The sequence below is a fragment of the Chaetodon trifascialis genome, chromosome 2, assembly GCF_039877785.1.
Source record: "Chaetodon trifascialis isolate fChaTrf1 chromosome 2, fChaTrf1.hap1, whole genome shotgun sequence".
Lineage (NCBI taxonomy): Eukaryota > Metazoa > Chordata > Actinopteri > Chaetodontiformes > Chaetodontidae > Chaetodon > Chaetodon trifascialis.
In genome coordinates, this window is record NC_092057.1 from 5,823,039 (window position 1) to 5,835,955 (window position 12,917).

General features: G+C 42.5%; 1 protein-coding gene and 1 long non-coding RNA gene across 2 annotated transcripts; both read left to right on the forward strand.

Annotated features, from left to right (window-relative positions):
- The first annotated feature begins 298 nt into the window (after positions 1-298).
- Positions 299-1,480, forward strand: LOC139347110 (uncharacterized). Its single transcript, XR_011603304.1, has 3 exons — positions 299-438; positions 1,051-1,278; positions 1,383-1,480. It is a non-coding gene; the product is annotated as an uncharacterized lncRNA (long non-coding RNA).
- Positions 1,481-1,582: 102 nt separating this feature from the next.
- Positions 1,583-9,790, forward strand: LOC139349713 (uncharacterized). The gene is made up of 7 exons (XM_070990683.1): positions 1,583-1,664; positions 1,923-1,964; positions 2,121-2,200; positions 2,672-2,768; positions 2,873-2,959; positions 7,042-7,284; positions 9,285-9,790. Exons 1-7 carry the CDS (start codon positions 1,583-1,585, stop codon positions 9,335-9,337), a joined length of 684 nt encoding a protein of 227 aa, XP_070846784.1. The 3' UTR covers positions 9,338-9,790.
- The last annotated feature ends 3,127 nt before the right edge of the window (positions 9,791-12,917 follow it).

The following is a 12,917-nucleotide window of genomic DNA, read 5'->3' on the forward strand; positions in this document are numbered from 1 at the left end:
ATGAAGTATTTGCTGTGACATGTTACAGCTGCCATGCATTGTTCACCAAACAAACTGAATTTACAGTGAGGGAAAACAGAAGCGTTTTGTCAGTAAGGTTACACATCTGCTACCTCTTACTGCTCGGCTGCGAGAGGAGAGTCTGAAGCAACGTAGGAGCAGAATGTTTCCTCTTACGTACACCGTTTGAGCAACACTGCGCTTTGATGCATTCTGCTGTGGTCAGAGGCGTTGATCCTGTTTTGTGGTTCCTTTAGATACATGCAAAGCTCAGAGGCATTCAGAGAGGACAGCAGCGTATGAAGGCATCACCCTCGGCCTGACAGCTTTGATAGCACACACTGTACTGCACAGCTAGCATTTGTCGCTTTTCCCAACTGCTGAGGCCGTCAAACAAACTTACAATGCCACCGATCGGTCCTTCCTCCTTTATCCTGGGTGAGCTTCTTTTTGTGTATTATTTATCTGATTACACTGCATTGGTAATTGATTTTAGAGGAAGGTGTTGAGTTTCTTTTTTTTCTTTTTTTTTTTGGTCTACTCTGAACTTCTTCTGTCTGGGTCTGGTAATTAATTTTAGCGAGTAAAAATTGACGAAAATTCAATATAAATTCTTAATTTGGTGAACAAAACATCATCCGAGTGTATCAGTAAAACATCATAAGACAAACACACAGTAATTCTGTAGCTGGTTCCCTTTAAGGTGTATAGTTACTGTAAGTACAACAAACTACTGTACTCTAAGTTGTGTAGTTTGAGGATATATGGCAAAAGTTCTTGATCATTGAAGAAATTACTCTACAGTAGGTTTTCTTTGTGGTGATCAATTCAATTCAGTTATGCAGATCTGGGTGTGATAGCGTAGTTTGAGTATAAATATGTGCTACATCTCACAAAGACTATTTTTCCCATGGGAGACAGTACAGGATAAACAAACAAATACAAAACTAACCAAGTAAATTATCCATCCATCCATCCATTTTCTATACCGCGTATCCCTTTCGGGGTTGCGGACCAAGTAAATTATCTCCTTTTTAATTTTTCCCGCAGGTTTGATTGTGGCTTCCGTCACAGCAGATGTGACGTCAACATTCACATGGTTTTCCACAGCTTCAAAGGCATTCGACAACCCAGTCGTTGGTACCGAAAGCACTCCCATCACTGTGACACCCTTCATCACCGCCAATGCCACCACCAATGTCACCAGTGTCTCCATTACCACCAGCGGCATGAACGTCACCAACAGCACCATCACACCCTCAACAACAAAGCAGAAAAGTGAGAGCTATTGAAGCCAGTCCATTCACCATCATGTCTTCTTTCTTTTATGACTGTCTCCGCCTGTCTCATTCCTTGTGGACTAACATGATCCTCTGATTCAGGTAATAAAAGTTCAGAAGATGGCCAAAACCCTCAAAGTGTGACGCCCCCGATGATCTTGCCTGAACCCACCCGTCGAACAATTACCACCAAAGCAAAAGACAACAACAAGAGTGAGTTCAGACTGGAGTCAACCATATTCTACAATTCCACGATTAGGTTCAGGATTGACAGTTTAACATCACCAAACATTGTGATCGGTATGTACAGCAACACAGGAACTACTCTGGGAACCACACAGTGCCAGATCCCCCCGGCCTGTCCGATGGCCACGTCTGGCCCATGTATCATGAAACAACACAGTAGCCACTTCAGTGTTGTATCTATGGCTTGTTTTGCTGCCCCCAAGTGGCCAAAATAATTTTTAACACTGGAACCGCAGCTTTAAACCAGCTGAGTGTGTAACTGGTGATGGAGCCTTTCCATTCTGACTGTGCTATGAACAGGAAGTGATGTCTGACTCATTAGCTGGTTTAGCATCTCAACGCCATTGTGATGTCAGCTTTTTGTCTTTTAAATTTAAACTTTTGCATTTGCCACAGGCTCCACCGCCAAGCCAAATCTGGACACGGGCGACAGCACTGGTGAGTTACACTTAAACGTGTATAGTAGCTATAATGTCAGTTTAGTTTATTCTATATAACAGCAGATTTAGGTTTTTGTCTGGAGCCCCATTGCATAGTAACATATTGGACAAATGTCTTCCACTTTACAAACACAAACTGTGTTTCCTCCATCAGGCATCATCATCCTAGTTGTGATTGTTGTCGTAGCTTTTGCTTTTGGAATTGTCTGCTACTTCACACGAAAGAGAGGAAGGGTGAGTAGTTAATTTTCGTTAGTTGTACATTTTGGGAAAATATGCTTATTTGCTTTCTTTCCATGAGCTGTGTCTGTTTTTTAAATATGAAGCTACAGCCAGCAGCCTGTTAGCATAGCTTAGCATAGAGATGGGGGAAACAGTGAAGCCAAAGCTCACTAATTAACACATTATATGATATTGTTTAATCCACACATAGACTGAAGTTTTACAAGTCTTTTTAAAGGTAGTTAGCATTACATGCTTTCTGCACCGTAACATAAAACCATAACATTGCTCGTTTTACACTTTTTTCTGTGGATTAAACAAACATGACATAAAGCATTACGAAGTGAGCTTTAGACTTTGGACAGAGCCATGCAGGCTGTTTTATGCTAAGCTAACTAGCCACTGGAAGTAGGTTTTAATGCACAGACATGAAAATGGTCCCATTCCCTTAATGTTGTGACACTGAATCTTCTCCTCCTGCAGCGCTACTCCGTTGACTTCACTTCCAGACATGATGAAGCCAACATCCCTCTCAGCACTGTGGAGCCTGTGCCGCCTGTTGATACTGTCTCACAGAACGGTCAGTCCAACGCGCCCACTTACATAGACAGCAAGGTTACAGAGAAGATGCCACGTGAACAAACAATATTAGAAATACCGATGCATGTACTGTACACTTTTCAGGTCTGCAAACATTTGGAAAAGCAGAAAATGATGAAACGGAGCCAGAAGAACCGGAAGAAAAACCCGAAGTACAGGAGGAGCAGAAAGGTGAGAACAAACTGTGACTGATCCGCGTATTTCATTGTGTTGTGTCACTGTGACAACACAACAAAGCACCAGGACACTACTCTCAACTAGCAAATCAATTGAAAGATATTTTGTGGGCTAATTGTGTAGTGTTTTCCTTCCTCTTTCTTAAGATCAGTTGACAGAATAAAAGGAAGTGTAGTTTGTGGCAGCTCTACATTAACACAGATCATGTGAGATAGATTCCTGCAGGCATACAGAATATTCAAACCAGAATAGAAATTGTGCTTTGCTCCACTACAGGCATTGTTTTGTCAGCCTAATGGGAAAAAAAACAGTGTTAGATTTTTACTCTATTTCAAGCAGCTTTGTGAAGGTTGTCACCACAACTGCTGGTGTTTTATAAGAAGGAAATCTGACATTTTGCACAACAGAATGACCCAAAACACAACTTCAAACGCAAAATGTGCAATGAATTCAGATCAGTTAAGACTTCCACTGAAAACTTTGAAAAGCCTGTGACAGAAAGTGTATTCAACTGGTCCTCGTTGCTTCCTTAATTTGAGAGCTGAGGATGTGGCCTGCAGTACTCCTGTTTACCACCTGATGGAAATGGAAGCCAAGTTAACAAATTGCAAGCTCATTCAGCTGATGCCTCTTATCTCCTACAGCGCTGTCATTTCACAATGCAAAGTGACGTGTTATTAAGTGGAACAAAACTAACATGTTTGAGAATTACTTATTAATTTACTTCCTCTATGATTTGTATGTTTTATGCTAATTAACCAGACGTGCGTTTTGCAATACATTATTCTTTTCTTATTGTTTTGACATTTTCATTTGTCTGAGAACGAATGATGGGTCCCTGTTTTACTGGGGCTGAATTAGAGGTAAGGTAAAAGGTGCTGTTCATGCCTGGGCCTGCCTCTCTGCCCTGGGCCACACTTTATTTAAATGGACAGCGCCGATGGCCGCTTTGAGAAGCAGCTACCTTGTAAATGGTTCTCTTCTTTTCTCACGGAAAGGAAATATTGTTTGTCAGCAATCAGAGCAGGTGGGGAGGCAGGTTTCCAAACAGTCACCTGGGTTTGTTACTGCTGCTTTGATTTGACTTGATGTGAGAAGGAGGATCTGATTTGGCTGATGGTGGCTTCTCCAGGGCGCTCAGACTCTCATCTGTCTCAAGGCTTCCAATAAATGAAAGGGACACTGAAGAAACCAGCCAGAAATTGGCACATTGTGATTTCCTCAATTACAACACCTCAATTCTCAACATCATCTGTGACAAGATGTTCCCCTAAAGTCAATCTTCTGCAGCTCCTCTGGGCCTTCTTCTGAAAGATGTCCTTGCTTTAGTGCACAGTTAATGTGGCTGTAGTGTAGCGAGCACCTCTAGTATGAAATGGAGGCTTATACCAATGGTTGGTCGACTCTTATCAGGATCAAGCGCTTCTTTGCGGTTAAATAATATTTCGCCAGATGTCTGTTATGTCACTTCCTGTAGGGTTAGTTCAAATACGTCTTCCTCTTTCTTGTCCTTTTTTTTAACCAGGCAACAGTCTCATTGAGATCAGAGTAAATTTTTTTCATAGACGTTGCCGAGAAGGCAGTGTGAAAACTGTTGGAGCAATGAAAACAGAGACATAAACAGGCCTGGAAACTGTCACGAGAACATACAGGAGATCCATTAAGGTGCTCATACAAGCATTGGAATTTTCAAAAGCAACCCCTGACAATGAAATGTCATGTGGGTAAACAGCAAATATATATTATAGCCCTACGTTGTGATGTAGGGTCATGAAATGAATGTAGTTTTAGAAATCTGGACGACAACCATTTAAATGTTCAAATTTGATTTTATTCTCTTCTTGGAAGTGAAGATGGATGCCACTCTCATGTTGTTAAAGGATCTGCTGTTGTAGATCATTCTGTCTGATTAGATGCTGAGGCTAATGGTGGCTCAGCAGACCCCTTTTACCAATAAGAGTGATAAAGCTAAAATCAGTGCTAACAAGCCCACAGGAGAATGAGGGAAATGTGGATCAAACACATGGCACTGAGAAGTCTAATCACCTAAAGTGAAATCAAGAGTGTAAGGGAAATCATCCCAGCTTAGCATTAACACTGGGACCTGGTCCACACTTGTACAGGGATTTTTCAAAGCGTAGCCTTTTCTGTTAGCTTTGGCCTGTCTGTGGTGGTTTGGGAAGTTACTTTCTTGCGTACTGTGGAGAGGTGTGTTTCCTTTTGTGGCAGAGGCTGGGCGTGGTTCTCCAGGTGGCTTGGGAGCTGGCTCCAACGCAGCTGGGACTCATCACAGTCAAGCATAGCATAAAGACTGTGGACTGCAGAGGACTCGTCTGATCGTTTCTGCTGCTTAGTGCGAGTTCTCCTGTATCAATCTCCAGCTCCAGCATCCCTGCCACCACGCCGCCCAGCCTCTTGCCTCCACCTACCTTGAGTCTCAACCCACAACCATCACCACCTAGTTTCACCTGTGCCTCTACCACCATGTGTCCTCTACACAAGTACTCACACCACCTGAGCTCTTTTTGCTCCACCGTATCTCTGAACTGCTCTCACCTGCTATTCCTAGGACTTCCCAGCTACTAGTTTCCTGCATACCTGGAGTCACTTTTCATTATCTACAACAAAAATAAAGCAAATAAATTCCTATTTTACCCTTGGTCCCTGTATGCGTGTCTGCTGTTGAGTCCAAATCCTGCCCATATGTAACAATGTCATCCACATGCAAATGCAGTTTTAGGTCACTGAAATTGAGCTTTTGGAAAACTCCTGTCAGGTGAAGACATTCAGAAACTCTCTGCAGTGCTGATGTGTAGACAGAGAAACAGATGACTGACAAAATGCTGGACAAGGCTTGGAAGCAGAGGGAAGCAGCTAGAACTGCCTCTCTCCAAAGTTAAACCTCTAAAGCCCACAAACTAACTTTTTTGTCTAAACATCGAAGAGCACTTGAAATAAACCAGTTTGTACAATGTGCTGTCCAAACACGTCTGAGGGCAAAAGCTTTTATTGTTGGTCTTCAAGGTCAGGCTGAAAGTCTACAGCCATGCTAGCTTGGACAGCTCTGTGAAGCTGTGCTTTGAGCTGAATGCTAATGTCAGCATGCTAACATGCTCAAAATGAAAAATGCTAAATCCTGGTGGAACGTTTACCTTGTTCACTTTCTTGGTTTAACATGTTTGCATGCTAGTGTTTGCCAATTGGCACTAAACACAAACTTCAGCCTCAGTTGTATTTAAAATAAAGATATTTCCCAAAAGGTTGATCTATCTCTTTAAATACTACATTTCAACCATGAACTTTTTATATAAAAAAAGCCAACTTCAGATCACATTTCCAGTCTCAGTATAATCATGGAGAATGGCAAGGTTACAGTCAGGTCAAGAGTCCACCTGTGATAAAGTGTCTAGTCATCTACCATAAACCAAACAGACATGATGGTTCTCTGAAGACTGGAATGATGCCTGAGGAACCATCTTAGTCATGGCAGAGCTATGTGTAGAACCACGGTCACCTTCCTCTCCCCTTCATCTCTGCTTTCCCTCCACCTAACCCTAGGTCAGATAATGATGGGGCCGCCCTACTTTCCCACAGCCTCCAACAGCTGCATGGCTGTGGCTCATTAGGAACTGGTCAGTAATCAGCTGCCTCATTACCAACATGGTGGCCCCCTCAAATGCCGTCGCCCGAGAGAAATCCCCCCTGACTGTCAGAGAGGGCAGAACCACTTCAGGCTATATGGGTGGAAATACTGTTATTATGTGGGTGCTAAACACAGAAGAGTCAGCAGAGAATCAAATCTGCAATGTCATAGAAGTTTATACGATGGAGAAACAGCTCAACAACATTACACAATGAATTTATTGAAATGTTTAACTTCCTGTTAAACTGGCATGACGTGTTGGGTTTGTCCAGAAGACTGCAATGACTCAAGCTGTGTGTTGTTTTAATTCATCCACATACTCCTTTAACTTACATGTGCTGTGCTATGACTGGATTCAGAGTAGGAAAACAGTGTTAATGTTCTAGAAAGCCAATGAAAAAGCAATGTGGTTTGCTTTTGTTGTCCTTCACAGCTGAGGCTGATAAATCTGTTGTTGATCCCAGCGCTGAGTCTGCAGCTCCGGCGCCACCCCCAGACAGCGCCGAGGACAAAGCCAAAGAGGACGTGGTTGAGCAGGCTCCTCCTGCACCTGTGGAGCCGGCTGTGGAGGAGAAAACTGATGATGAAGGAGTCGTTTCCAGCAAGACCTCAGTGGAATCGCTGAAGGAGGCGAACGAGAACAACAGCAACAATGCTGACTTCAGACTGCAGACAGGTTGGTATTTAAAGGAAAACCCCAAAACTCATCTGTTTATCAAAACTCCACATTTAGAAATCTCACTTCAGGCCTGACATTGGCCTCAATATAAGTCCACACCTTCGCCTCTATCTCCACCCACCCCTCCGCCGCTCGCCTGCAGCTTCATCAAACACACAAATCTCATCAGCAGTTTCGCCTCCTGACAAACATTTGCTGCAACTTTCTTCATCAACACCCTGAAGCCAAAAGTGTCCCATCAGCATTTGACGTGAATCATCGCATAACTGGGCAGGCTAACGTCGGCTGATCTTATCTCGCACGCTGCAGATTTGTTTGGACACAGTCAACAGATAAAACACGAGAAAAATAAACTTACTGGTTGACCAACGTGTTTGCTTGTACTTGCTGTGTCCACAGGATGAACAGAGTCAGGCTTCAGTAGTTTTGTGGGCAAACAGTGCTCCGGAGAAAGGCTCCTGCAGGCTACTGCAGATTTTATGATCCTTTGGTAAAACAGGAAGGCTCGCCATTCCTGCTTTTGCAACTTTGCAACCAAAAACAGAACACATCTCTGCCATCATTTTGAAACTAGTGAAACGTAACTGCACTGTAGCTAACCCTAATAATCTGAATCCGTGTCATCGGTCCAAGGTGGAAATGCTCCGCCATGGCGTAGACTGCCTATATTGCTCATATGTCTCATCAGCTGATTATGTGTCTCCATCCATTCAGGATTGAAAGAAGACAGCAGTATGAGTTGAATCTACTGTATACTCACATGATGTTTGTGTTGGCAGAATAGGGACAGCTCCTCTGCTCTGCTCATGTCTCAGTTCCAACTTACTGCAACATGCGTCATTTCAACACATTTTCCGCTAACATGAGACAAAAAGGAGAACTTACAGCTATGCTGTCATTCACCCTGTTATTTTCCAGGTATACATAGTCTCCAGTGGACTCAGAAATTCACTTTTCTGTTAAAGATTTAAATCTTCAGGTTCACTTCTTTCCAAGTATGTCTTAATATATTGCTGACATGTGCATATTGGAGTCATTCCTTCTCATAGTGACCGTGAAAGGATCTCTTAGTGATGCTATAGTGTTAGATACGGCAGTCAAAATCCACAGTCCTTAATCTGATCTCTGAAAAAACATCCTCTGAAGATCAGCTGATGCTAATATGAGACTACAGCAGTTTAAGCAAAATGAGGCTTCTTAGTACAAAACTCCCTCCGTGTGCTTCACCAGATAACGTTTTCTTGTTGAGTTGCACTGGAGGGATTTTCTACAACCCTGGAAGATCCCTGCTTCATTTTGCTAACTCTAAAGTCTCAAAAAAAGACTTTTCCCCACATCTTTTACTGAAGAGTCATACCAGGATTGGATTGGGTCACAATTACACTGATCAATAACTTTCAATACACATATGTCCTATGTGTATGACAAGATCTCAATGTATTTTACTTAAATTCTCACTAATATCTTCATATACTGAATAGTTCATTAGTAGTTCATATAGTGAAGATATTAGTATTTCTGTTTGTAGAGTTTAATCATATGGGTTAATATCATAGTCCGACCAATAACGATTTATGAGGCTGACACTGAATGAATTGTTTTTGTGGTGGAGATAAATGCTGCTAAAAGCGGAACATTTTACAGCTCTCTGGTGGACACGTAGACACTGTTTCTAAATGACCTCAAGCCTATTTTGGAATTTCTGTACTGCATTTTTTTGTTACTCCACACTATATATATGTCAATACTGATATTTGTGCAATAAGCTGCAGTAATATCAGCTGATTTATCAGTCTAGCTCTGGTTAATGTAAGTGCAGCTGGCAGGAAATTGAGAGAGAATTACATCAGTGATTATTCAAGGACTCATTGACTGTTCTGTCTAATCTACAATCTAAGAAAGTAATCAGGTCACATTACAGCAACTGGTTCTTGGGTTTAGCGTCATTATTCATACTTCCAAGCCTCCAACTGATAATTCCTTGTTCTTTTAAACAGATCTGAAGTCCAACAGCCTCTTCTGGGACGTTCCTCTCGATTGTCCGGTGTGAGACACATTGCCTCTCTGCCCCTGTGCTGTTCTTCAGGAGCTCGGTAAGACGCTCCGCTGCAGCTGCTTCGCCGCTCAGCCAGCTCAGGTGTTAGTGAATGGAAACCCCCCACCCTGAACTGCAGGTCAACGGTCCACGTACGACCTGCAGGGAGTGCTGTGTTACAGCTTCCCATCCTGAATTAAGATATTAAAAATAGAGGAGTCATAACCGTTAAATCTAAAATTATAAAATGTGCTGGTCCCCAAAAGTGTAAATCACGCTGACAGTCTGACATGCAGTAGTTTATAAATATACGCTGGGAGCTGCGTTCGAAACTGAGCCTCTCTGCTGGTTGAAAAATTCAGTATCGCAACATACAGTATATCACTCCTCCAAACTGTTGGCTTTTGCTTTTCATTTGCTTGTCTAATTAATTGTTTTTAATAGATTTTTGTGTGTTAAGTAAACACGGGTCTGTCTGCTGATCATGCAAACTCAAATTGAATCTCCATACTCATCTTTGGGTCTGTATGCTCCAAATAATCCTGAATAAGCAGTTTCTCCTTTGCTTTATTGATGCAAAACCACCTCTTTTCTACCAAAATCAATTTCAGCTAATTCTTTCGCTCATTTTTCCTCCTGGCTCCCGCTGCTCTCTCCACCACTGATGGATGAGATTCTTCTGACACGAGCGCTAACATGGGCCCTCTCACTCTAATCATCATGTGCTTCAGGACCTCACCTGCACCTGCACGCCCTTTCCTCTTCCTGTCTGCTCAGAAACGCTCGGGGCCGAAGCCCGAGGCCCGAGGAATTCACGCTGCTCTTAACAGCTGATGATAAGCTCACATCTGAGACGCTAACCGCTCAGATGCTCCGTGTTAGCAGTCATGGATCATCTCCGTCCTCGCAAAAACACCGGCTTTAGAAATCCCAAGCATCTCCCCTTCAGCAAAGGCACTCAGCTGTAGTTCTGTGTCTCTAAAAGTATGTTTACACTGTGAGTGGGGCTTCAAGGTAACTAAAACTGAAGGCAATAAGTTTGAAATCCAATGAGAGTATTTATATTATAGTAACATCTGTGATATGATCCACAGCTGACAAACACGTGAGCTACATGGAATTCAGCTTGTTTTCTTATTTGCTGTGTTTGGGACGTTCTGGGTGTGTAGCTCCAGCCAATAGCAGCGTGCAGGGTGACGGGACTCTATATAGAGGAGCCGCCGAGCTGGGGAGGAGAGGCCAGCTCTGAATGTTGTGTTTACAAACCACAACCAACAAATCCCACTCATTCTGCCTTTAATCAAAAGCGTCATCTTCACCTAACCATTACCAAAGTGCTGTTGTTGTCTAAACCTCACCACACACTGAAGGAAGTGAACTCACCATCAACCACCGTCCTTTGTCTTCTGTGCAGTACAAGAATATAGCACTTTATTATACTATGAAATATCATCTCAGCATAATCAGGCAGCACCTGTTTCTCAACATAACGCACTTGGCAGACAAAGCACGACACGCATAAATATAATTTCCAGGAGACGGGCCTACCTCAAATTACCCCTGTAATCCTTAGCTTGAACACATTTCTTCTAGATGAATGGCATCTAGCCATATTTACGTCTAATGGTGGGAAGTTCACTGAACTGAGAAAATGAAAAGTCCTCTGTCCTGTGACAAGACTCCACTTGCAGAAAATAATTAAATAAATGCAAAAATCTTTTAAGCTGAATGTTTGTGTGAACAGCAAGCCCCTCGCTCAAACCATGATCCAAAAGGTTACGGAAGACAAAAACTTCACCTTTGTCTCCAGTAAAACCTAAACCTGACAGCATGTAACCCACAGCTGTGCTTTCAAACATGCTATCGATGTGGTTTCAATTAAAACGACCCTCATATTCATACACGTTTATCTTTAAACATCATCTGAGTGAATCGCCTCCTGTGAAAATGTTCGATTAGTTAATTGGAAACATCTGAAGGACATCTTTGTTGGCCAAAGTTGTTCTTCACACTGCAAACAGCTTTTTGTGCGACCTTTCTTCTTACCAATCCTTTTGTTTCAAGTATCCTCATAAGATATTATTACTTCTTACTGAGATCTTACTTCTGAATTTGAGGAACTTAAAGCTTGGCTCATAAGTTTGCTTATTTTAAGTAATATATCTCCAATTTTATTCTATTTCTTGCTTTTGAGAGCTGACGTTTCGATTCATTTTGCATTGAGACTGATCTGTCTGTGGTGTGGAGGCAAATGCGCAGACAGCTGAATCACGTCTGTCGTAGACTGTGAGAAACTGTCAGAATTTTTGCAACTTGCAATTAGAAAAACGAGAAGAGAAAAGGAAAAAGTGAACTCTTCACTCATTACCACCTGGTCTGGGAAGTGATGAGCAAGCTGGAAACTGAAGTTGAAAGGCTGCTCACCATTCTGCAGTTGTGGATAATGGACGTGAGCTGACAGGTCATAAACTAAAGCAGCATAATTAGACCTGGGACTTCACTGTGTTATTTTCCAGTCAGAGCTCTGCTTTCATGTTTGATGGCTAATGTCGGAGGAAACTGTCTGTACCGCCTGGGCTGAATATTTCACAGCGAGGAGGGGGCGAGCGAAAGAGAGTGACAGACTGAGAGTTAACTGTGTGAGACAAACGAGGCGAGAGGTTTGCTAGAAGCGGCTTGTTTTATTTGCAGAGGCTCTTATTGGCCGCTGGTGCTCGTTCAGAGACGGGTCATGGAGACAATGAGGGTCAAGGATCTGAAGCTGAAGATAGCGTTTTTGTTCTTTGTGGATCATAAATGAGTCCTTATACTGTTTGTTCTTTCAATGCTCCTGATAAACAAAGACTTAAGAATTTGAATTACTGGTCGACTCATTTTTCTTTTTAGCTATTCGCCTCCTTTTCTTGCTTCCCAGTAGGAGCACAAGTCATAATTTCCTTGGGCGATACTGCAGGTGTAAACACAGATTTATGCTTGGCAGGATGACAGTGTGCCATGTGGTGAATGCAGGGTCTCTATCACAGTAATAACAGTGACGGGACGCTTCCTGCTCGTGAGGTTTGATGTGGTTCAGATCGGCAGGTCGGCCATTACACCTGGGCAGCTTTACAGGAGGGAGGGACTGTCGGAAAGAGCAGACTGACACTCCCTTCACACTACAGAACAAAAACAGCTGGTGGAGGCCGGCTCTGCCCCTTCCTCTCCTGACTTCCAACCACAAACTATCAAGTTTTGGTCAAGAAATAGAAAACTTGCAATTGCAAAGTGGTGAAGATAGCTATTAGCAATGCATCATTAAAGGGCTGCATATGCTCTACATGCAGTTTTTAGACTGACGACTGTGTGTCATCACATATTTTCCTGTTTCTAACAGAAACTTAAGGATTTTACAGGATGCTCCATTATGCATGGAGAAGCTTTGCTGCACTGGATTAATAAAACTTATTAAAATTCCCAAATGCACAGCACTTAGAGAGAAAATCCTCTTTTGAAAATTAATAAGCCCTGAGATGTTATATCCAAAAGGAATAATATGATAATCACTAGTTTCATAGCAAGAAATTATAACACCACAATGCTCGTTCTCAACAGTGTT

What these genes read in the sequence shown, in the direction of transcription:
- LOC139349713 (XM_070990683.1), top strand. Translation starts at nt 1,583, where the DNA reads ATGTACAGCAACACAGGAACTACTCTGGGAACCACACAGTGCCAGATC. An exon ending in TCACACGAAAGAGAGGAAGG is followed by an intron (nt 2,201 to 2,671) that starts GTGAGTAGTTAA and finishes CTCCTCCTGCAG; the next exon opens with CGCTACTCCGTTGACTTCAC. An exon ending in AGTACAGGAGGAGCAGAAAG is followed by an intron (nt 2,960 to 7,041) that starts GTGAGAACAAAC and finishes TGTCCTTCACAG; the next exon opens with CTGAGGCTGATAAATCTGTT.